Consider the following 23,395-nt stretch of genomic DNA (forward strand, 5'->3'; position numbering starts at 1 on the left):
TTCACAGAACATCGATCTAGCCCGTTTTTAATCAGTAATGTTATCTGTTGGTTTAGGTAATTTGGGTCATTAATGATTCAAGCACAGGGACTAGTAACATTTATTGCAAATTAAAAAGGAATTTTTGAAATGGGAGATTACATCTCGGCGTAAATTAAGACTGCCATAATTCCAATCAGATATTTATCTTGATATATTACTTAATAAATTACTTTATCTAATAACAAGAGAATTGAAATCTCACAGTTTAGATTAACCGTAGATGATGATACCCGTTTTACTTTTAATTTATCATCATCACAAAAACCAACTTTCCTATGTCTTACTTCAGGCGGTGAGCTTAGAAACAGATTGCGATGACTTCCAGAAAAAGCCGTCCCACATTGTTATTGTTTTTATAATCCTTTAATAATTAATTATACGCGAGTATAATGACGTTAGAAATAATTAAACTACAAATTACATGCGACAATGGCTAATGGTTGTGATAAAATAAACAGATCGGGCCAAAACTGACTACGTGATTCCAATCAATTTCTTTATTAATAGTAGAAACGCGATGAAAAATGCAGTGACAAATAACCAAGGATCATTTTGTTGTCAAACCGGCTTGAAACTAAAAATAAACCGCAAATTCGAAAAGTTGTTTGTAAAAATAATGTATGTAACTCCGCTACAACAATTAATGAGGGATTGTAAAACGGGTCAAGGTCACGTTCTAGCCTTTGTCGCAACTATCTGTTTCCATATAACGGTAAAAAAGTCGTTTATAATCAGTAATTAAAACCAATTCTGGTATTACTCGGATTTGTAAATACGTAATTGAAAAGACAATAGTATCCGTAAGTTAATTATGTAATTACGTTTCTGTGTACTTTACGTGTCAATCATCACAAAACCGGAAACTTGGAGCTAATTTCGTTCTGTACTCTTTTACTTTGAAATATTTTTATGTTGCAACAATTTCATAAATTTTTACGACAAATCTGATTTTCCACGTTGTCCTTGTGTGTACGTGTGTAACATGCATTACTTTCTAAGACATAGCGCTCCGTACGAAAATTTTTGTACCTGTAGCAGCATGTTGTTTCCTCCAGCTGTGGAGGTTTTCGGTAACTCTGAAGGTCCTGCGACCGCGCCTCGACTGATGAGCCCGCCTCTGGGACTGGCCCTGTTATCGTTCCTATTATCGTCTTCGTCCTGCTGATTCAGCAGTCCTTTCAATATCCTATTTTTGTTCCTGCCGTCCGCGTCGTTCGCCGAGGAATCGGCGACCGTGGGCGGCTTAGTTAACAAATTCCTTAATCTAGCGGAATCGGCCATCATACTGGAGGCCTCATCCAAGACGTTTGCTTTGGTATCTTTTGGTTCTTCGACATTGTAGTTCTGCTCGGACAGCGGGCTAAATGAGAAGGTACTAGTGTAAGGGTTGGGGGCGGCGGGCGTCGACGGACTCGGCTGCGTGACGAAGGGAGCGAGCGGGCTCTGAGCCACCGTCGTGGCCGGGCTGTAGGCAGGATTGCTGGGAGGTCGGGGCGTCGGCGTCGAGACGGGCGTCGCGCTTTGCCGGGAGTCGGGCCGCGCTTCCGTCCAGCCGGACGGCTCCAGCTCGAACGTCGACGTCGGAAAGATGTCGAAGGGGAAGTCGTTGTCGATGTAGGGGGTGAAGGACGCGTTGCCGGCGTTCATCAGCGCGTTCGAGGAGGCCGTCGAGCTGTCGCTGCCAGAGCTGACGGGGGCGGTGCCATTGCGGGTGCCGTTCACCACGCTCGTCATCAGCGGGCCGCCGACGCTGCTGGTTCCTCCGCCGCCGGGATCCGAAGGACCGGTTGCGTCGTACTCGCTGGAAGGGCACCAAATGTTACAAAACAACCAAATGTTTTTGCCAAAATAACTATCCAACAGCCCAGTCGAGTTGGAACTTATTTATCAGATAACTAACTCGATGAAACAGCTTCGACACTTCTGTTTGCTTCTTCCAAAAAAATTAAGACATCTCTTGCCCTTGTTCTTTCACGGCAATATTCAGGTATTCAGGTAACTAATTGAATAACTAAGAAAACTTTGGTGAAACATAAATAAAATTATTGGGCAAATAACCAATTGATTTATTTATTACTGACAAACCGACCAAAAGTTTTAATTGAAAGAATATTCATCACACTGTTTATTTTATTGCATTTCAGCTCTTGTCTGAAGACTCGTTCCCATTATTTGGCAAAGTCGATCGTTACTTCAAAAGAAATAATAATAAAAATACTAAAATACTTTTAATTGTATTCCTAAATTTTACAGTGATTTGTTAAACCGTTTTGAAAATATTTTAGCTGTATCTATATTTTCGCGACCCTATTTTCTTTAAAACACTAAAAAATTGTCATCAATACAATAGGCTGCGCTCAGTTAATAGATTTTTTATTTTAGATTTATTCAGGTAAGTAAATGGGTAATAAATAACTGACAAAACTTTGGTGAAACATTTTTTTATTTAAGAAATAAATAAAAATTATTGGCTAGTTGGTCAAATAACTCGTGATTTATTTATTTATCGTAAACCGACCCTTAGAGAATATTTTAATTGAAAGAATGCTCATACGCTCATTTTTCATTATATTACAGCTTTTGTCTGCGAGACACCTTCCTTTAAAAATTTAAATAATTACCAAAATACAAAATAAAATACATTTTGCTAATAATCCACTTCAGTTGTATCTACCTATACTATGACCATCTTAAAAACTATCGTCACAAATTTATTTTAGAGCGCAGTTCGGGACAATTAGTGTGAAATATTTTTTTCTTTATGTTGGTGTAATTGAAAAAATTTATGAGACGCAAAAGACAATTTATGTGTAGAAGGTTTCCAAGAAAAGTGATTTATGTAAACTTTTTTTTAATTTTAATGCCGCTGCAACGACAGATCTATTTTTAAACGAATTTTATATCAAGCATTAATAATTAGCAGCAGACAATTTGTCATTAACTTAATTGATGTTTTTTTCATTGTTGCTATTATTAAAACGGATAAAAAGCAAAATGAATTAATTGTTTTTATTAATTCCTAAACGAGTTTTTAACATATGTACTAATCAAACAATAATTATTCTATTCTTTATGAAGACGTTAATTTTAAAGGCTTTAAACTTATTCAATGTAGCAAACACAAATAATTGTGAATGTGCTGGACAATACTATAGTGAACAATAAACTATTGAATGACTGAATATAACTGATAAAATCACCGAGTTTTAGGATTAAAATTGTGACATGTTGCTAAACAAGCCATAATTGTATGAAACAGCAATATCAATACATCGGTTCACAAACTTTATCAATAATAATATTAGCACAGATAAGAACAACAATTCAAAAACCGTCTTTTCGGGGTAAACAAAGGCTGATAATTAGTACAAATTATTCATTGTTGATGCGTCACTTTTGACGTGTAGGATAAGAATGCGGACAAAACAAGTTATTAGGCAAAAATACCCAAATTCGAATTAGTTCATCTGAATAAATACGTCGAAAATACATAACAAATAAAAGTGGAGGCGTGTTTGTTCTAATCTAAGTAATTATTATTATGAACAGATTTTAGCGTAGAAACTCGACTTCGTCCTAGCTTAAACAATAATTAACTCTAAAAGCTTCTTCAACTTGTAGAAGATAGTCAAGAAGGTGAAGTATATTCAGCGATAAAATTGTTATTTAGTTACTGTTTACGTTTAAATATAGAAATACCAGCACTCGGCCAATAATGGCGATAACGCGCAGATATCGAGGGTTTTCAGCATTGTGAACCGTGGTGTCCAACCATTTTTCAGAAAAACTCATCCCAAACCCAATAATTAATACACTAATACTTAGTCGACAGCGGTCGTTTGTCAGCTTTGCGTATTCGGTGGAACACCGGGTACGTATTTACCAAATGCTGCAGATTTAAAAAACTACAGAAAACTTGAGGACAGTGTGACAGCCGGTGGATACGAGTTTTGCGACCAAATTTTTTGTTACAGTGCGGGACATTTATTTATGGGTCAGTTTGAAATTTTTTATTTTTGTTTAAACACTATTACTACTATATCTTGGCCATCATCACCTCTTTCATGGCATTTTGATTGTTATTAATAAAATAATAAAATTATAAGTCAGAATAAAAAATATTTAACTGAATCCATACAATTTGGCGACTCTAAATAAAACAATAAGTAGTTCATTTTCATTATGTTTCCAGTTTTTCTACAAAATCTTTTTTTTTTTGGTATCTTCATAAAATAAATCGTGTTCTTTAATTTTTTTACAAGACTATTGCTTGTAAAGTCGGTTTCTGAGCGTAATAACAGCAAAGCTTGGGCGGATAGAATATAAGGTAAATATGTAATGTGTTATAAAACCGTTTGTTTTATAATTTTAGCATAAATTTCAATGTCTCGGTCTAGGGCTATAGTGTTTTTTTCTGTGGTCCACATGTTATTAAAAACAAGCTGCCAAGTTCCAAATATACTAAGATTGATTGGGTTTTAAATTTTTTGAATGAATGTTAAATTGGTGTCTTACCCCACAATCGAATGCGTGGCCATGATAAAGTCAATATCGTTGCTGTTATGCGGATTAGTCTTGAACAATTTCGATTTGGTTTGCACTTGCACGTACTTGTCCTGCCCGAGTTGTAACCTATAAACGGCACTAGTCGCTTGTCCCGTATGAATGGTTTCTTTGAGATGCGTGTTAAGTTTGTGCACGTCCTGCTGGAACACCAGATCCCTGAGCGCGCGATCCATAAGTTCTTTGTTAATGAATTGCGAATACGGCGCCGACACCCCCGACGCATCGACCCCGATGATCTTGCCGGAGGTGTCCAACTTGGTCGTGAACTGTTCAATCCCGGAAATAACTTTGTCCCTGTGCGAAATCCTGCTCGCCACGCACAACAAATACGGTCCGCTGTCGGCACCGTCGTCGTCCGACACCGACACTTGGTCTCTCAGCTGCGTGCTGGAGATGTGCATCAGCTCATAGCAGTTGACCCGCTGCTGCTTCTCCTCCACGGTCTCGTCCTGGTCGTCGGGCGGCTTCACCAGGAAGCGCACGCTGAAGGAGCGCGATCGCGTCGTCGTCGTCGACTCGCTGCCCCAGCCGATCATCGGCATCAACGAGGTGGTGAAGCGCGCGTGGTCGCCCAGATGGATGAAGTTGTAGATGCTGTTGCCGAAGATCTCGTCGCGGGTGAACTTGATGTAGTTGGAGACGTTCTCGGTGACGTGCTCGACCTTGCCCTCGGCGTTCACCACGAACAGGAAGCCTTCCAGGGCCTCCAGGAGGAGGGGGCCGTACACCTCGTTCGAGAGGATGGTCGGCCGCGACGACGACACCTCTCCCTGCTGGACGGGATCGGAGGACTGCGACGCCGACTCCCGCTGCTTGATGCTCCGGATCTGGTTGACGGTCTCTTGAAGGATAGCGCACTTGTCCGGCTTTACCGACAACGAGCTCATGTCCGCGAAGTTTGCGGATATTAGCTCAGCCAGCTCTTCTATGTAAATGTTTTCCTGCTCGCGGCGCCGTTTTTCATTGTTGCATTTGTTACTGGAAGAAGAACAAGCTTTATCACTCATCGCCAACCAAAAGTCTTAACCGTATTTCGCCAAACCAACGCAACCACTGCTCCGATTCTGATAAAACATACAATTACTACACGCAAAAAGCGCACTCAGCATGTTTCAACATAGAAAAATAACGAAGATGGTGGGGAACAAAGTGATTATTAAACTATCAAGTTACCAAGGTATGTTTTGGTAAACTCTTGCGAAATAATATAACACAAAAAGATAACCACACGTGGGCATATCATCATTTTAAAAAGACAACAGGGTACTGCTGTAAAAAAATTATTCTATTTCGTTTGTTAGAAAAAATCGTATGCGAGCCACTCGAGATGTTACACTAACCGAAAAAGAATTTATTTTTATCAGACTCGCGATAAATGAAAGAATTCTCGAGGTTACGAGGTTCACGCCATCTTGGAAGCGTTCCTGCAACATAAGCAGAACACCTGTTCACATTTTTCCAACGTTAGCATTCACCATCATCTCCCCTGCTTCAGAAGCAGTCCACAAGCCATTAATTGTCGTCAAATTACAGAAATTTAGTTTAGTTTTTCACAAATTAACCAAAAAAGACAACGGCCCAACTTGTAATTAAATTGCATCATATTGAGTGCGGCCAGTCATATGTTAAAAATATCAAGAATAATGACAACATGCAACGTAACCTGACCCACATTTCATGTGTATGTGCATGGGAAATTCAGATATCATTACAAGATATTTATTGTTAGCAATTAGCGTTAGGAAATCGCTGCCATCGCTATCTGGGGGTGAGTTCCACTCGAAAAGAATAATAGAGCATACGCTACGTTGCTGATAAAAGCAAAACTGTATTGCGCTCGTCTATTGTGCAGTTAAGCACTTCCTATCGGTCTCCAGATTCTCAGAAGATGGGGATTATAGTGTCTGCTTTGTCAAGATCTCTACTCGGCACATACGACATGTGCGAGAATAACAATTCGTCAGCGAAACGCTAAGTCTCTTCACCGTGTAACTTTTTTCTTTGTGAGGATGAAAGAGAAAAGAAAATGAGAACGAATCGAATGTGTACTTACATCTGCGCCTGAGGTTTTGTTTCGGATTTTTTCCTTTTCTTATTGACACCGGTGGCCAAGGCGCTCATCTTGGCCCACGCCGGGTCCTGCAACTCACACGGACCGAGTCTGAAACAATTAAATCAGAAATAATATCCTGGCACGTAGATGGAAATATTTTAGCCAAATAATAAATCGCTAATTATGTAACTAGAATCTTACAACTTGAAAAAGTCAACATTGTGTCCGTTTAGAAAGTTATTTATTCGTCAAAATTCCGGTAAAATAATCAGATACCAATTTAAAATAAACGATAAATGTTTCAAACTTAAACTTGTTGGTGAGTATTACTAGCCATTTTCAAAAAAAAAAATTATTGCAACTACTAATTCGTTTTAAAAGATTCTATAAGGTCTTTTTGTTAATGGTCTGTGCCTAATTATCACAAGTATTAATTACCAAAACGTGCACACAATTCTAGAAAACCAGCTTTATCCATTTTTCAAAGATTTTCACAATGATATTTAAATAAGCTTAAAAACTTTCAGAAGAATCAAGTAACAAAAAATCCTTTGTGAAATTTAATAAAACAAGAAACAAATACTAAATGGTAAATTAATTAAGACTGTTGTGCAAACCTTAAATTTAAGTAAATATAGAATTGACCTTTCAAATTCTTCTATGATAAAGCCACCAAACAAATTAAAAGATGATTACTTGCTATATCTACACTAACAACAAGACTGGGATCTAATAAGAACGATACTTGCAGTCTTCCTTAGAGCTAGATATGACCTTTTACATATTTGTAGTTTTCCCAAGGGTTTTCCCCTATATGAAAGTTATAATTAATAAAAAACTTAAGTTTTCTTTACAGAAAATAAACTAATAATAAGCAAAGGTGGCAGTTTTTTAATCAGGCATTTTTCTAAATTCCTGTAACTGATTTTTTAGTGGATTTACCTTTTTATAAGTAAGAATTTATAAAACTATGTATAATTAAAACACGTGTGGTTACGAACTCTTCGTTTTCGATTTGCTTCACCGACTTTTCTAAAAACATGAATTCAATAGATTATAAATAACTGTTTTCGTAAAATCTATCATTTGAGAAAAACGACATGCCATAAATAACGATTGAGGCAACAATTTTTCATTACATGTCGGAAGTAATATGACATAGCTACTAATAAGAGGTAGGACGTGAAAGGTAAATAAATACAGTACCCTCCGGTACCCCAATATAACGTCGCCAATATTTCATTATCTTGTGCCTCTGTCGAGTCAATAAAATAAGCACAATAACGGTGCTTAATATTTTGCTCATTCAAGTGAATGAAGCAGATTACGAATACCGACTGGAGAAACGCGTCAATGAAAAGTTAGGCAAGCGAATATTTTTCCTTCCGATTTTATTTAACATTTCTCTTTGATTTTCCTGGTGAAAGAAACAAATTTCAATCCCGTGCCTTCAAATAAAGGCAACAATACATCAGACGGGGCCGATTGCTAATCCCAATCTATGGGAGTAGACGTCCGTTCCGACCCTCCGTTTCTGAAAAATAACAATCAATACTCAAGAGTGAAGGCGTCTCGACGTCGGCACGCAACAGGCGCGTTGCGCCTGCGCCCCCTCCGACGCACCCGTGCACGCCTACGCATCGGGGGCCACCTCGATTGAGGCAGGTCGCGGCTCGACATCACAGCTGAGGCGTAGTCGTAAAATCAAAACGAATTTCACCGCAGAACTAAAATAGAATCCCGTCATAAAACACCGCACAATAACTTATCCAAGGGTCATTTTGATCTCAGCTATTATTAATTGCTTTTTCGCTTCTCAACCACAAAGAATCATTTTTTATCGTGGATCTCATTACACTCTTATTTGACCAGTTTCAAGAAAGAACCTTGTTTTTGTGTTATAAGTACCATCTGGTCTTTTTAAGCGGCGGTTCTGGTCATTATTATAATAATTGATGCTGCATTGTACCATCTCAAACACTAATGGACGGCACTTAATGGACTCCGCAGTGTTTTTGTCCCAACTATATGTCAATATTTATTTTTTGTTCCAAATCGTCGCTTCAAAGTTTCGTAATAATAATTTTTCACGAATCGATCGCTCGTTCATTATCATTGTTCATCAATAAAGTTTTATTTCTCGGGAGGAATGGAGTAAATTGCAACCCCAACTAGAAATATTGCCACGTCACATTTATGAATCATTAATACTCGCTAAAAATACATGGATATGAGAACCCACAACGTTGGCTACCCACAACTTCTTTGTCGGATTCGATGTGCAAAGTCGTAAATAAGACTAGACGAAATTATAATCAAAAATGCAACACACTTGTTAACTCTGCTAAACAAAGATTCGCTAAAAAATACAACGAAAACAGTCCAATTAAAATTTTAATTAGATCTAACTTCATAGTTACAACGAAGCTGTCAGAATTTAATTTATTCAAGCGAAATTCTTCATTTTTTAGACATCAATTAAAAGGAGGAAATAAAAAAATAAATGCCTTGTACTTTACTTTAAGCATCGAGAAGTTCAAAAAATTATTTACATGCGGAAATAATAAAAAGTACTTTGATTTATCCAGTTAGTGACAGTAATTAGACAATTATGCTGAGTTATATACATTCCTTGCATGGCTAGTTAAATGAATTTCTTCAAATATAATTTAGCAAAAAGGATACTCGATACCACACAAAGCGCTATAAAAATATAAATTAAATATAAAACACTGCACATAAATTCTATTCAATATGGACATTTTGGGTTGGTACACCTACGTCCAAAAAGAGTGACCCTGTTCGCTACCTATGACCTGTCCAAGATTAGCAGGCTATGGGTCATTCTTTTGAACTTGGATTTTTATAAAATGTGTCAACAATCCAATTTGCATATAAAATTTTGATGTAAAGTTGAAAAGTGACGCACACTGCGAACAATGTGGCATACAATATAATTAGACGATGTTCGTCCACATGTTTATTCTCTAAATAACAAGTAGAATATTGTTCATTTTGTTCCGTCTGTTTGCAAGAAAGCGTGTTCGACAAAAAATTTGCTGTAAGATCGTTAAGAGAAAAAGTTTTGTTATTCGGTTTAGAAGTAAAAATAGAAAACGTTTTTAATTAAATGTGAGTAACACTAGATTTTTAGCGAAATTCATCAGTGTTAACAAAAAGCAAGGTTGGTAGCGCTAGTCATTTATCCATAGTTTACGCAACTTTGCAACATGACAGCGCAATAAGGGGCAAACATTTTTCATATTTTTCTCAACTAAAATAAAAAAATCCAGCCTGTAGCTAAATTTCTGAAGGATTAGCGAAACAAAAAGGCAGTTATTAGTCGGGATGTATTTGCAATAAATCAGCAGAGATTTCAATTTAACGAGTGAGCTATTATTCATGTTGTAAGTAGACGGATTGCAGGCAATTTGGCGTAGTGGAAGTATCCGTTTTTTCCTTCGATTTGACACAAATCTCACGCTTCACGGCGTTCCGTACCGAAACGTCGGATTAATCGGGACGAATTGTCGATTTTACAACGAAAAATCTGTAAAGTAGTAACAATACCTCGTCTTAACAATTGTTAAGGTAATTAAACGCCTTGTACGCTTTGTTGTGCGTTTACATGTTCTGTTGCGATACATAGTGGTGTCTCCTTCCACCAGCTGTCGCTGGTAACTTCGCCATCGCCGTCGTGTCTTTGATAATTGCGTTTCCGAGGAATGGCTTGCATATTCATGGCCATAGAACATAACTTGTCTAACAAGTTTTGTGAGCAGCCAAGTTATATTTTTGTTCGATTAAAGCGACCATTGAAACTTTTAACACGAATCCTGACATTTCCAACTCGAATTTTCCGAAATTTTTTCATAAACATGAGTGAAAAACATGCAAAGTCTTCTCGGTTCACTATTTTTATCCCGTATCTTTGAAATGTCATATGATATGATAACCTCAAGTGGATTTATTTGCCGTAGTTTATATTTCAACTGTAATTACACACTTAAAACTTGAAGGTCTATTTAATAAAATATATGTTTTTGAATCCAAATTGATTCGATGGAGACACAAAGCAGCAAGCAACTAATTAAATCACTCGGCTTCTCAAACCTTAAGCACTTAATTGGCCGCAATTAAGTAATTTGAGATCTAATAACAATTAGAAACTGGATAAAACACACGAACAAATAAACACTGCGATAATGTGCAATTTGTTTTTATTTCTAAACGCTCTCCGAATACCGTTCGATCATCAATTATGTAAGTGTGTCATTCACCATTATTTTATTACCGGCTACTCCAAAATGATTAGAAATGCCAAAGCTACATTTCCTGACCAACACTGTTGCAAAACCAAAACTTTAATTAATTTTTATCACAATTTAATAGAAGCTGTTACACCTATTCTCCCACCCACTTTATTGCAAAAATATTTATTACACTGTACATTGTTACAAAGGCAAATTTTCAAAACTAAATATTCCATAAAATTACTTTTTATTTATTTAACCGGCAACGACCTTTGTGTAAAAATATTACTGCCGTAATAAATACACATTGTTAGTTGTACTTGATATTTTACATACTTAATTATGTGTATTATTACAAACGCCGAACCTTACAAAACAGTTTACGTATAAAAAAGGCAATTTATTGTTAATATTTGGAAAGAATAATCAACAAATGTATTGAGCAACGAGGAGACAACCGAAAAGATTAAATTTCACAGAATAAATAGTTACTAATGTACAAGATGGAGATATTTGTTGGCGGTAGTCGCGAATAATTTTTTCCGATCTACAATTGTTCCGCCACGAATTGCACCATATGTAATTGTGGTGAGGTCAAAAAAACGTTTCCAAAGTTCGATACAATTTAATAAATTTCAATTTTTTACTGGACAGTAACGCAATTTATATTTTGTTTACAGAACAGCTCTGAAATAAGCTTTCCGTTTCATTAATTTTGATTTAAAAAATCCTGCTTCTGGCTAAAAGCAATTCATGATCTTGTTCCATTTGTATTGTTACATAAAAGGGTATAAAAAATGTAAATTTCAAGTACGAATTGCGATTCAGTTCCTTCTTGATCCTATTAACAGTCCAAGATCCTTGTACCTCGCGAGATGTATCAAGTCAATTCTGCCAATTAGCGTTTTGTGGGATGTGGTTATGACAATCATCGTAAGAATTATCAACTGTAACATTCTAGAGATTTACGGTTTGATCAATCTGAAACGTTTTAGATTCTACATGGCAACCACTGGGGAGATTAGGGAGTTGAAATGTCATTAGTTTAATTGAATTACTACATGCAATTCAGACAGGAGAGTCGTTCACGTACTGAAAAAATACCCAGCAATAAAACGTGTATTTTAATAAAGACATATTATTTATTCGTGTTATCTATGTATTTTTCTGCTGTTTGTTGTGCTTATCCTTGTCGTGCATAAAGTAACGATTTGGTATTGTCTGCAATTAAACAAACAACAAGGCCGGTGGAATAAACGCGTTCGGATTGAAAACCAAAAACGTGGAGAGTCCACGTTTCAGCTCAAGGACCTACCGTGTGTAGAAATCGGGGAAAAAGGACGTGTCGTCTTCGTATTGCGGTGGCACGTTCAAATACATAGCACTGTGTTCCAACATTATCACAGGTAAGGGGCAATGACTAGAAGTAAAATAGCAAACTGACGCAAACACACACTATTTTGATGAAAAACACGCCCGACTAAAACCAGCTCTGTGGAATTTTCACAATAACATTACAATCCGGTCGCCGGCAACATACTTCACCATTCTTCGCGGACTTGGTCCAACGTTCCGTTTCTTTCATTGGCATTATTTCCGATTCGCGTTGCCGACGAGAAGGTTCTCGGTGGAAAAAACACCGTAACGGGTTTGGTGCACGCACTGGAAAGTGGCGAACGACACTGGAGCACCAGCACGAACACAGACGTACTCCTGGTTTGCGGGCCGGCGACTCAATGGCAACGTCGACGTATCCGCGCCGCGAGGATTTCAAATGGGGTTAGTAGGTCGCCGTGACGCAGTCGGATACAGCGAACACAGCCGATTCGCGGTTTTGATCGAAACGGCAAGGCTGGCGATCGAAAATAGGTTTTTTCGCGAACGCAGCACGTCGAAACGGCCGTTTTGGGCCGAAGACATAGCCCGCGGTGGTCGACAACAACCTCCACCTTGGGCAACCATCTGGTTTGGGTTATTCCGAATTTTTTGGAAGCGCCGATTATGAAATGCACCACTGACTTATTACAATTAATCAGATGGCCTCCGGTGCACAAAACAACCACTAAGCGTGTGCAATCGGCGGAAAGAGCGATTTTTGTCAGCGAATTGGTCGCAGTTCGTGTAACTTGCCTTTTTGAATGAAAACAGCAAGAGGATGAACTCCTGTGTGATTGTAACCAGGAATCTAAAGTTTGTAGCTGATAAGGAATAAGAATACGAAACACGAAAGATGCAAAACCTCATAATATGTATTATTAATTTCTCAAGAAGAACTACAAGAATTATTAAAAAATTACCCAGTTGTGAAAATACAAAACGAACCACATTTTTTCTAAACGACCGGAACATATTAACTTCAGGAACACAATTTTGTATCATTTGCCCTATTTGACCAAAGGAAAACTAGAGAATAAAAAATGAAGCCCCAAGAGCTATAAAGCAAGTTAAAGTGTGCTTCATTCTACTCAAAAGAATACATAGATCAAACAGCCTTAACCGCAAGGGCAGATATTGTAGCAACGTTAACTTTGTACACCATAAAGTTTTACAACAGATAATGGTGTTTAAGATAAGTAACCCTCACAATAAGATATTTTAAAATATTTACGACACCGATCATCACACAATAAGCTTGCCTGAGTGATTAGCTTAAAGGGTCCTTGCGGTTTGGAATAATCATAATAAAAATTTAATGGTGTACAAAGAAAACGTTGCTACAAAGTATATGTAATAGACAAAGTATTTTATTTTTTCCGATTTTTTCTTGCTATCCGTGGCGACTGTTTAATTACCATTTCTTAATTTTTTTCTATACATAATAAAATTATACACACGAAAATAAAATTATGTTATAGACGACTCATCGATGAAAATATTGTATTATTGTATTTATTTGTTGCCTCCGATTTTCTGTCGTTCTTAAAGGACGCTGTTCAAAACTGCAAACAAATTTTTCAGCTCTGGTTTTTCAAATACAGCTAACTCAAGTTAAAATTTCTTTAAAAAAAGACACGACTTAACTACTTAACTGTTGCCTCAGATTGTTTTGCTGTTGTTGAATGACTGTTGGATGCTGATTTCAAAACAGCCAATAATTTTTTTCTGTAAGCTCTAGTTTTGGAGATATAGTTTTTTTTCTGTTATTTAGTAACTGGTGGATGCTGATTTTAAAACAGATTTTTTCCTACCAGCTTTAGTTTTTGAGATATAGGTAACTGATCTTAGCACTTTCCGCATTTTCATAAGCTCTAAAATGGAAATTCGAACTGATGTTAATTTGATTTGATTTGATTAAAACTAACGTTTTAATACTTCTATTAAAAAACAATCTTTGGAGAAAAGAATAAAGGGTTATTTGCTTCTATTGCCATTTCGAAGACCATCAAAAAAGTTTTCGATAGAAAACACTTCGGAACAAGAGCTCCTATTTTTATTAATCTTTTTGAAGGATTGAAAGTTTTCTTTCTGAACTTTACTAACAAAAGCTACGAAAGTGTTCATATCCCGTCCTCTTCATTTCAAACATTTTAAAAATACACAAATAATAATTTAATTAGCTGCAGACTAATAAAGATCTGTTTTAATTTAATCACTAATATTTTCATATTTTCCGTTTTGCTGCTTTATGGTCTCATTAGGTTTTTTAAGTCTATTAATTAGCAATTTTTTAGGATGCTTCAAAACACATATTCGTATTTTTTGAATTAATTTGCAGTTTCATCAAGCAGTATTGTAAAAGAAGATGATTTGAATCGAATCAGCTTCGTTAAGACTTGTAATATTTTGCAAGACAGATGATTGATGTGCCATGCAAGAATCTTGTTATTATTATTAAAATATGATAAATAAAGCGATTTTCAACGTGTTATCAAAATAATGTTTTTTCTACAATAATTTACTGCCATATTTATCACTAACTGCATTTTACTGGTTTTAACATTAAAAATTCATACTGTGGAGTGTTTAAACGAGTACTTTGTTCGTTATTACAACCAAATAATTAACAACATACATAGAGTTCCTGCTATTACACATCATGATTCGTCACAATTCGAACCGTTATCGAAGAAATAACATCATTTTTTCGTCTGTCGAGTTACACTTGGATGTTTATTTAAAGCGTTTTTATGGACAGTGTAAATTATGACCCACACCTACTGCTGACACGACTTCAATAATATACAAAAACAGTGTACACGCAAAATGTTAATGGCTGGATTTGAAGGTAATCAGCGAATTTATCGAGGGAGCAAACGGGCGAATTTTAAGCAAGGCTATTGGTCGAGTAATAACCACAACCACCAGATTCCATTTCAAAATCATTACCAAATATTTCGTGGTGTATTACTTTCATTTTTGTTGTTTGGTCTGTGGAGTCATTCAAGCATTACTTCGATAATTTAAGTTGGGACATAACCGCCACGACAAACTAATTTCAGTGTAAAACCGACGTATTTTTCCAATTTCATCGAAACCGTCATCAAGCTGCTCAATGATAAATGCAATGTTAGTGTGTCAATGTCGCATACCTTAACTAAAATGCGTGAGTCAAGCAGATAGGAAAAGTGTGGTCGAATAACCGCACAGAATCCAGAGCTCATTCAACAATCGTTATTATGGTGAAAATTCAAACCCATTACTCATTAGCAGTACGAGGTGTGGAAACAAACAACATTAACTTTTTACATACTACTGCATTAGGGTCGGCCGTGGGTGTTTCAAGTGTACCTAGTTAGAACTTCAAATCGAGATATTTTACACCGTGCTCCTAATTTCCACAATCCGATCCAAAACTGTGTAATGGCAACGTTACGTCACCATTATCGTCCAATAAATGAAGCCGCTTCGCTATTGTTGAACTTGCAAGCAACTAGTTCAGCCACTCTTGAATTTGAAAGTCAAGAGCTGAGCATTATGCAAGAGAGCGGTTACGAAGATGCTCAACAAAACATGAAAAGTTGAATTTTTCTCCTCGACACCCATGTTCGGTACGAACATAATTACAACAACCACATAAAACGTGAACATTGTGGCAAACACTCATTCGTCCTAGGTCTTTTCTTGCTAACCGTGGTCAGTCGACTGTTGCGTGACAGGGCACACGATGTGAAACAGCAGGTTAAGTTACCTTGAATATGAGTTGCATTAAATTGGGTTTAGGAACACTGATTCTTTAATTTCTCAATTTGGGCGAAAAGCGTGAAAAAAGATCACGTTGAGAAATTGTGGTTTTTCTGTAATGGAAACAGAATTGACAAAGAAAAATCATTTCGAGTGTCGCGTGGTTTCAACACCGACCGATAACATGTCCATTATATTATAGGTTTTTATGAGGCGCTCACAATGCCCATGTTATGTGCGGATGTCCTACTTACTGCGTACTAAGACGATAGCAATAATTATTATAATAGGCAAGCATTACCTGAAGACAACACGAGCGCGGAAGATTGTAAATCAATTCTGCAATTTTTGCATCCGTAACTAAATTAAACAAGTGTTTAACAGAAAAGAAGGCGGAAAATTTTGCTCCGAAAACTAAATCGGGAAACAATAAAACATTGCATGAACAACCAAAAATCTGTATTTGTTAATTTGGAGGAGACAAACAGACGACGAGAGCAGAAGTATTTTTTTCACAGTCATTAAATTGTTTTTGCAGCGATTATTGCTCTTTTATGACAGTCCTGACATGCATAAGCGCGAAACTAATGATTTACGGATTAGAAAATACAAGAAGTGAGAACATATTGCATTTATGTCTAATTAGCCTGAGACATTAAAAAAGGTGTGTTTGAAGCTTTATTCAAGAGAAATTCTCCACTGGAAGTTTGCATCCGTAAAATTTTATGAAACAGAAAGTTATTTTGAAAATACCAGAAAGTATCATGTTTTTTATGTTAAAAATTATTTGATACTAGAACAATATAGACTCTCCTTTTTAATCCCGGTGGAACATCATTAATTAACAATTATCTCACTTATCGGGCAATCGCTTTTGGCACCTTATCTCGAAGAGTATACAATGGGAGTATAATTGTCTGCCTACGTTTTTTCTACGTAAACTAATAACCAGATTCATAAAAAAGATTATAATTGTAAACAAACTATCGATTATAATATTTCTGACTTGTTCAAATAGTTACATAAAAAGAAAAATTAATCATAACTCGAACAAGCACACTACTTGTCCCATTGTTCGCATTGACAATGTATAATCTATTAGATTTATAAGCACAATGCAGGAATTGAAATTTATTGAATGATATTTCTATGAAAGCGAACATTTAAGTAGCCAATCAATACAAGAATGTGACAAAAACAAGAATAAATGAATTAAACAGGACAAAAAATCAACATTGTTACCTTCCATAAATCTCGCTTTAATTACTGCAATTACTGTGAATTTATTAAAATCTAATCGCATTGTGTAAATCGGATCAAATTTGAATTTTTAAAGCACGACTTTACCGAGAATAGCGTAAGTACTTCCGAAAACTAGGTAACCAAGAAAATCTAATAAAGTAAACATGATTATTTTTCAAAACGTTTTACTAGCGCCATCGTACTTCAAGTTGGTTGAAGTTACGAGAAAAGCGTCAGAGTGACGTCACCGCTCGATATGTGTGTATGCTCGCGAAAGCTGTTATCAATGTCAGCCATAAAGTAAGAGTAACTGTTTATTTACAATGTTGCCATCTATCCTCTGTGTACACAGAGAGAAATTCTCATACGATTCTTTTACGCACACAACGCCGATGAAAGAAATCGAAATAACTGCAACACTTACTTTAACGGTAAAACTGCCTTCGAAGAAGATGTACCCATCCTTATCAGTTATCGCTAACGCGGTGGTCACCACAATAATACGTGTACACAGCAATTAACGTTTTAATTGTCGCACATTTCAATATTTGATGTTGCAATGCAGAGCAAATATTAGCTCGTTATTCCCACACAAAATAATGAAACTTGTTTTAATTCATAGTTATTGAATACCTCCATCCTTCAGAACTTTTATCTCAGTGAATTAAAATTTGATAAAAAAAGGATTAGATAAGTATAAGTATGTCAGCTGAATACGCTACTGTGAGCAAGTAAAGGGAAAAAAAAATAATAACAATTTTCTTGTGTCCCAAAATGCCAAGACACAACTCGTCATCTCACGACTAGTCTTGTATTAATAATTACTAAACACCGAACAGTTATTAATTTGCATATTATTCTTCCTGATGAAATAAGCAATGGATTAACCACAGGAGTCATTATGTTGGTTTTACTTAACGGTAAGTATAGTAGCGTACATACCTACTTAAAGAAATAATAACTCTTTATCATCAGTAAACATCTATTTTTGCTTTCGTATTTCCGTTAACTGGTGAGAAGAAGGTATAAACAAAAGATTATTACTAAGTCAAGACACAAGTAAATCTACGATGACAATTTACATAAGGAAACGAAATTAACTGTCACAAAATGTTACCTCATTGTTTTATTCCAAAAATCTGTGAAAATTTCCATGTGTCACAAGTTTTGTATGAATTCAAGCAAACCCACAGAACAAGTGCATTTTTGCAACTAAATAAACGTATCCAAACAGACGTAAAATAAAAGTCAGCGTACGATAAAACCTTATCTTTTAATTTATCATCCATTCGGTTCCTAATAATAGTGGACAAGCTGAAAATATTTGTATTTTCCTTGTGGTAATTAAAATGATGATTACAACTTCCAGGTATGAACAATCAGAAGGTTTCCATTTTCGAGAAAATATCTCTTTATTATTTATTTAATAAATGCCGTTAATTAATATGGTCATGACTAATTGACAAATACAGTACCACTTGTGTGTATACAAATTTTGCCAAGGTGTCAGGCACAATAACCACCTTGACGAAAAATGTATCGGGTTAATAGATTTTAAAACAATTAGTTTAAGAAAAAACGTAAATATTTTCCTTCCACTCATTTGTTCCCGTATTATCCATTTTTTAATCTTCAAGTGTACACGTTCATGTTATTAATTACTTGTAACATGTCAGTTCAATAATTAATGGTCTGGAATAATAGCTGTAAAGCTGTGAGATATTTGTAAAAATTCAGCAACAATTCTTCTGATAAACTGGCATAACGGAGCAATCAAACTAAATTAGACAGATACTTCAATTTAATGGCAAAAATCAACACCTATTTGACAATATTGCAAACTGCTTGAATGACTGCATTTCGTATTATCATCGTTTCCGATGGCCGTTAGAGACCATGATGTAGCATAAGCAGTGAAAGGCTGCTATAAATTGGGAAGATTCCCAGAGATAATCGCATTGGAACTGCACGATTAACTCTAAATGCAACTTCTTGCAAATCTTATATTTAGACAAGTATCTATACCAGTTTTTCGTGCATCGCTGCTACTTGGCTCAAAGTTTTGTGCAACAAAGCGGCGGCAATCGCAAAAATCTAAAAAGTGTCAATAGAAATGGTCGCTGATGTGTTTTATCGTGATTTGCGGCGACCATTAAAATCACATCTTTAAATAGAAACGCCATTATCCACAACTGTCACGAATAATATGCAAAATATAACGAGTCGTCGGATTTGTGGCACTACGTGTGAAACCAAGATCTAAGGAGATAGCAAGAAAAATGATATTGGATGTATAACTAAGAAGCGCTCATCATACAAATCGAGTTTTATTATCATAATTATTAGAAAAGCCTTGGATTTTATCGGGCGATTGATACAAATGGAAGTTGGTTAGATTGTCGCCATTGCATAAAAAAGTTTAATGACACATGTTACGCAGATTTTCAGAGGAAACACTTCCGCTACTAGCTCCACTTATCATTTTTTTGTTGTTTGCTTACGCTTTCATCAGATGTGGGTGGTGTCGCGAGGTTTTAATTCACAGGCAATACAAACTCAGAGTTTGTTCACTCCCACAGACTTCAATATAAGGCTTGGCTAAAGTCTGAAAGCGTCACCCTTCAAGAGTTAATAATTCAAGGAGCTATTATTGACGTATTTATAAAACGCTTCATTTCCAAACTTAATAGAAGAAAGTCATTAACATGAATCATTCAAAAATGCAACCACTTATAAAGACAGTTATTTCATCTGCTCTGTAACGAATTGTACTATTGCTTCTGAATAACTTAATCTTGCTCCTCGAACGGCCATTATCCCGCTCATCTCGCTGCTGAGGCAAAATATTTTACGTTTCAATGCTGGGAGGTGCAGTGTCGTTAATAAAATTGAAGACACAAATATTTTTCTTTATTACTGCTACAGACCGGGAAACTAAATTACACGAAACATCCGTATAAATTTGCACTAATGCGGATTAAAGATCACAAGAAGAGGCTCAAATTGATGCCACCACAACGTAATCGCTTGTTCTTCTTCCCTGCCGTTCCGGACCTGGCTTTTTAATGATTTATAAGGGCTTCCCCTAGGCGGGATCCAGACGTCTTAATGGTTTATCCATCCAGACGTTTTAGCAAACGATTGCTATTCTGCTCATTTATGTACTTGAATCACAACAATGCTTAAAATACGAACGCTGTTTGAACAGCAACTGCAAATATGCGTCGGCACGGAAAAATCAGACATGTTTGACGAACCATTAAGGTGACACTTTCGATATTTTCCTGGTTACATTACACGCGATAAAATTTAAAGAAACTCAACGGTTCGCCGAAGAACTGCCTTATCAGCGGACAAAGTCGAGTCCAATTATGTTCACACACCACATATGCATGAAACGTCGGCTGTTCTAATTTTTAGTTGGAAGAAAATAATTTATTTCTAATGAACCATCCTTTGAAGGAGCACAGGATGTAATGTGGGTTTGAAGAAAATTTTCTCAATTTTCTGTAGCAATCTAAGTGTCCTAAACCGAGTAACAAATAATTTTTTCAGAATATATATTATGTTAGGTCAATCGAATGATGACCAAGAAATACTTTTAAAAAGCATGAATTTGGAGACAAATCCTTAAACTTATCAACAAATTTCGCAAATGATAAAAATAAAATTATTTCATAAAACTAAACATCATAACTCGTCAGCAGGTACTTAACCACGATCATTTTTAGGTTCAACTGAACGTAAAGATAAAGATCCAAGCAACATCTAGTACGCAAAACAGTTAACTCCCGAACTTTTCTGCTTTATAGCAAAATATATGTTCCTTCTGAGTAAAGTTTTACGTTTTAGAGCCGCTATACTTGAGCGAGTTTTGTAAATTTATGGCACGCAGTCTCTCCACTTTATCTAAAGATGAGTGAACATCCATCAAACAATAAAAAAGTAATTTGGATTCTTATAAATCCAGGACGCTATTCGTTATCTCTCGAATTTTATTTCTCTTGCTACCTAAGTTTCGGACCCCACTGGTCACATTCGCGTCGCATTATCGATTTCGGAGACCATACGAAGCATAGACGTGATATTCGGTTAAGACTAGACGCAGTGCGTGCGTCGGCGGCGGCGGCGGCGGCGTCTCTTCGATCGATAACAGTGCCTGCTGGTGGTGGTATCGAGCTGTGGCCGTGGGGCAGGTTAGTCGAGGGTCAAGGACAAACAGCAGAGAAGCGGCCGCCGCCCAAAACACTCTCTCTGCGTTTCCATCGGTGGCGGCACAGCCATCAATTACGTCCCTCTATTTCAAAGAAAAACTATTTTCACTATCACTCAACGATTTACTACCGTTTCACGATGTAAACAAATAGTTTTTCTTCCTAAAATGAAAATCTATCAAGCAGCTGTTTTCACGATTTTACTCGCGTCTGGAGAGGCGAGTTTTACTGCCGCGCCAATTCATGCGAGAGCAATCCAAGTCGGGTAGTTTTATTAAATTTTGAGTAGATAATACCGAAGTAGGAAAAAATGGAGAATGTATTAATAAAGAATATGAAATGTACATAATTGATTCGGAGTCTATTCGCAAGACGGAAAAGGAATGTTTAAATTAAAAAGTTTTAATTAATATTCCTTCAGTATTTTATTAAATTCTTTAATTATTCATCCTCCGTTTTAGCTTCATTACATATAAAAGTAAATTTACATAAAATACTTTAATCAACATGAGCTAAATTAAACCAAACTGGGCAAAAAATTGTACAATTTCTCTCGCATTAGTTATACGGTGCGAGCAAATACTAAATATTCAAACCTTACTGATCGTATCACCGTCATATGCACCTCGATTTATGAGACACATTGTAGTCTTTGCATTTTATTTGTAAATAAAAACATATTTGGACGAATTAGTAAAATAAGTAGGAATCATCAGCTGCTCCTTTTGGCAGTAGTTCAACATTTGAATTTTAATGCAAATAGCTCAGTGTTCACCTGCTGACATAAAATATCCGCCGCTTTGATGAATATTTCGCCTTTTGCCGGAACTGCAGATATCTATCAAACCCCGTATAAAATTTGAACATGTACGCACTTATCGCATATCTAAATGGCGGTCTAAAGTAAGAGTTTACTTGACAATCAGTAAAGTAATGAACCAAGTACTGTTTCTTGAGTGAAATAAACGTGCAGTCAGATAACATCATTAAGCTGTAGTTATGTAAGTTTTTTTCGAAAACAAAGTAAATAATGTGCGATATTTATTTTAGTCTCTGAAGAACGCAGAATCCGAGTTTCTTAATAAACAACATTAAAAACAGAAACTTTGAAGAAGCTCTTACTAGCTCAAGCACCGGCTGGCTTGAACCTAGTCATTTACTGTAATCACGATACTAATCTCGTAACATATTCAAATCGGAAAAATTCTCTGGGCCAACCCATCGTAGGCAACACTAATTGGATTTTGAGGTATAAAACGATAAAAACCTTGTTTTACTTTCGGTCATATTCTCAATTGGGGGATTTTCAGATGCATAAAAGCAAACCCCGAATGACCAGCTTCGTTTGAATAAAACGTCGAAAATCCCCCATCAAGTCTAAAGTTTACTTTCAACATTGTGCATTGTAATAGACGACATGTATGTGAATACACAATGTAGTATAATATTATGAAAGTCTCAAGACTAGAATTCGTTATGTTTTGATTACTCCGTCTAGGATTATTATGAAATTACAAAAACAATTACACCTTCAAAGGATGTATTTCGCATTATCCACAAAGCATTGTGTAGAAATTGCGAAATAAATTTCATCTGAACTGGCGAATATTTTTTAATACATTCCCAGCTTCTTTCAAGAAGCAATAAGAACAGGACTTTGTGTACCGTTACTTTTGATCCCCTACAGCACAACTTTGCAGATATCAGGCTGAAAAAAGGATTGGAGACCATGCGAAATCTTTTATGAGCCTATGCAGGCACACAGAAGGGGAATTTGCAAACAGGTTTCTATTTAGTTTAATAACGTTTCGAAAAAATCACCCTTCCATGATTTCACACAATACAAATTTCCTGCAGCTACAATGAGTCCCACGACAGGGAGATGCGAAAAATTGATTAATGTG

At 36.2% G+C, this 23,395-nt stretch overlaps 1 protein-coding gene across 11 annotated transcripts in view; it reads right to left on the reverse strand.

Annotated features, from left to right (window-relative positions):
* Positions 1 to 23,395, reverse strand: part of tai (taiman) — a 68,437-nt gene that overhangs the window by 11,189 nt on the left and 33,853 nt on the right. For 5 of the 11 annotated variants that reach the window (XM_008195402.3, XM_008195408.3, XM_008195407.3 and 2 more), the window contains exons 1-4: positions 12,230 to 12,661; positions 6,662 to 6,769; positions 4,558 to 5,586; positions 1,072 to 1,843 (exon numbers count right to left, since the gene is read on the reverse strand). In XM_008195402.3, the coding sequence (XP_008193624.1) occupies positions 1,072 to 1,843; positions 4,558 to 5,586; positions 6,662 to 6,769; positions 12,230 to 12,312 (1,992 nt within the window). In that variant the 5' untranslated portion in view covers positions 12,313 to 12,661. Of the gene's footprint in view, positions 1 to 1,071; positions 1,844 to 4,557; positions 5,587 to 6,661; positions 6,770 to 12,229; positions 12,662 to 17,701; positions 17,847 to 18,394; positions 18,415 to 23,395 lie in introns of those variants that run through there. The other 6 variants (XM_008195401.3, XM_015980427.2, XM_008195405.3 and 3 more) reach the window with 3 other exon arrangements.

The sequence above is a fragment of the Tribolium castaneum genome, chromosome 5 (genome assembly GCF_031307605.1).
Source record: "Tribolium castaneum strain GA2 chromosome 5, icTriCast1.1, whole genome shotgun sequence".
Lineage (NCBI taxonomy): Eukaryota > Metazoa > Arthropoda > Insecta > Coleoptera > Tenebrionidae > Tribolium > Tribolium castaneum.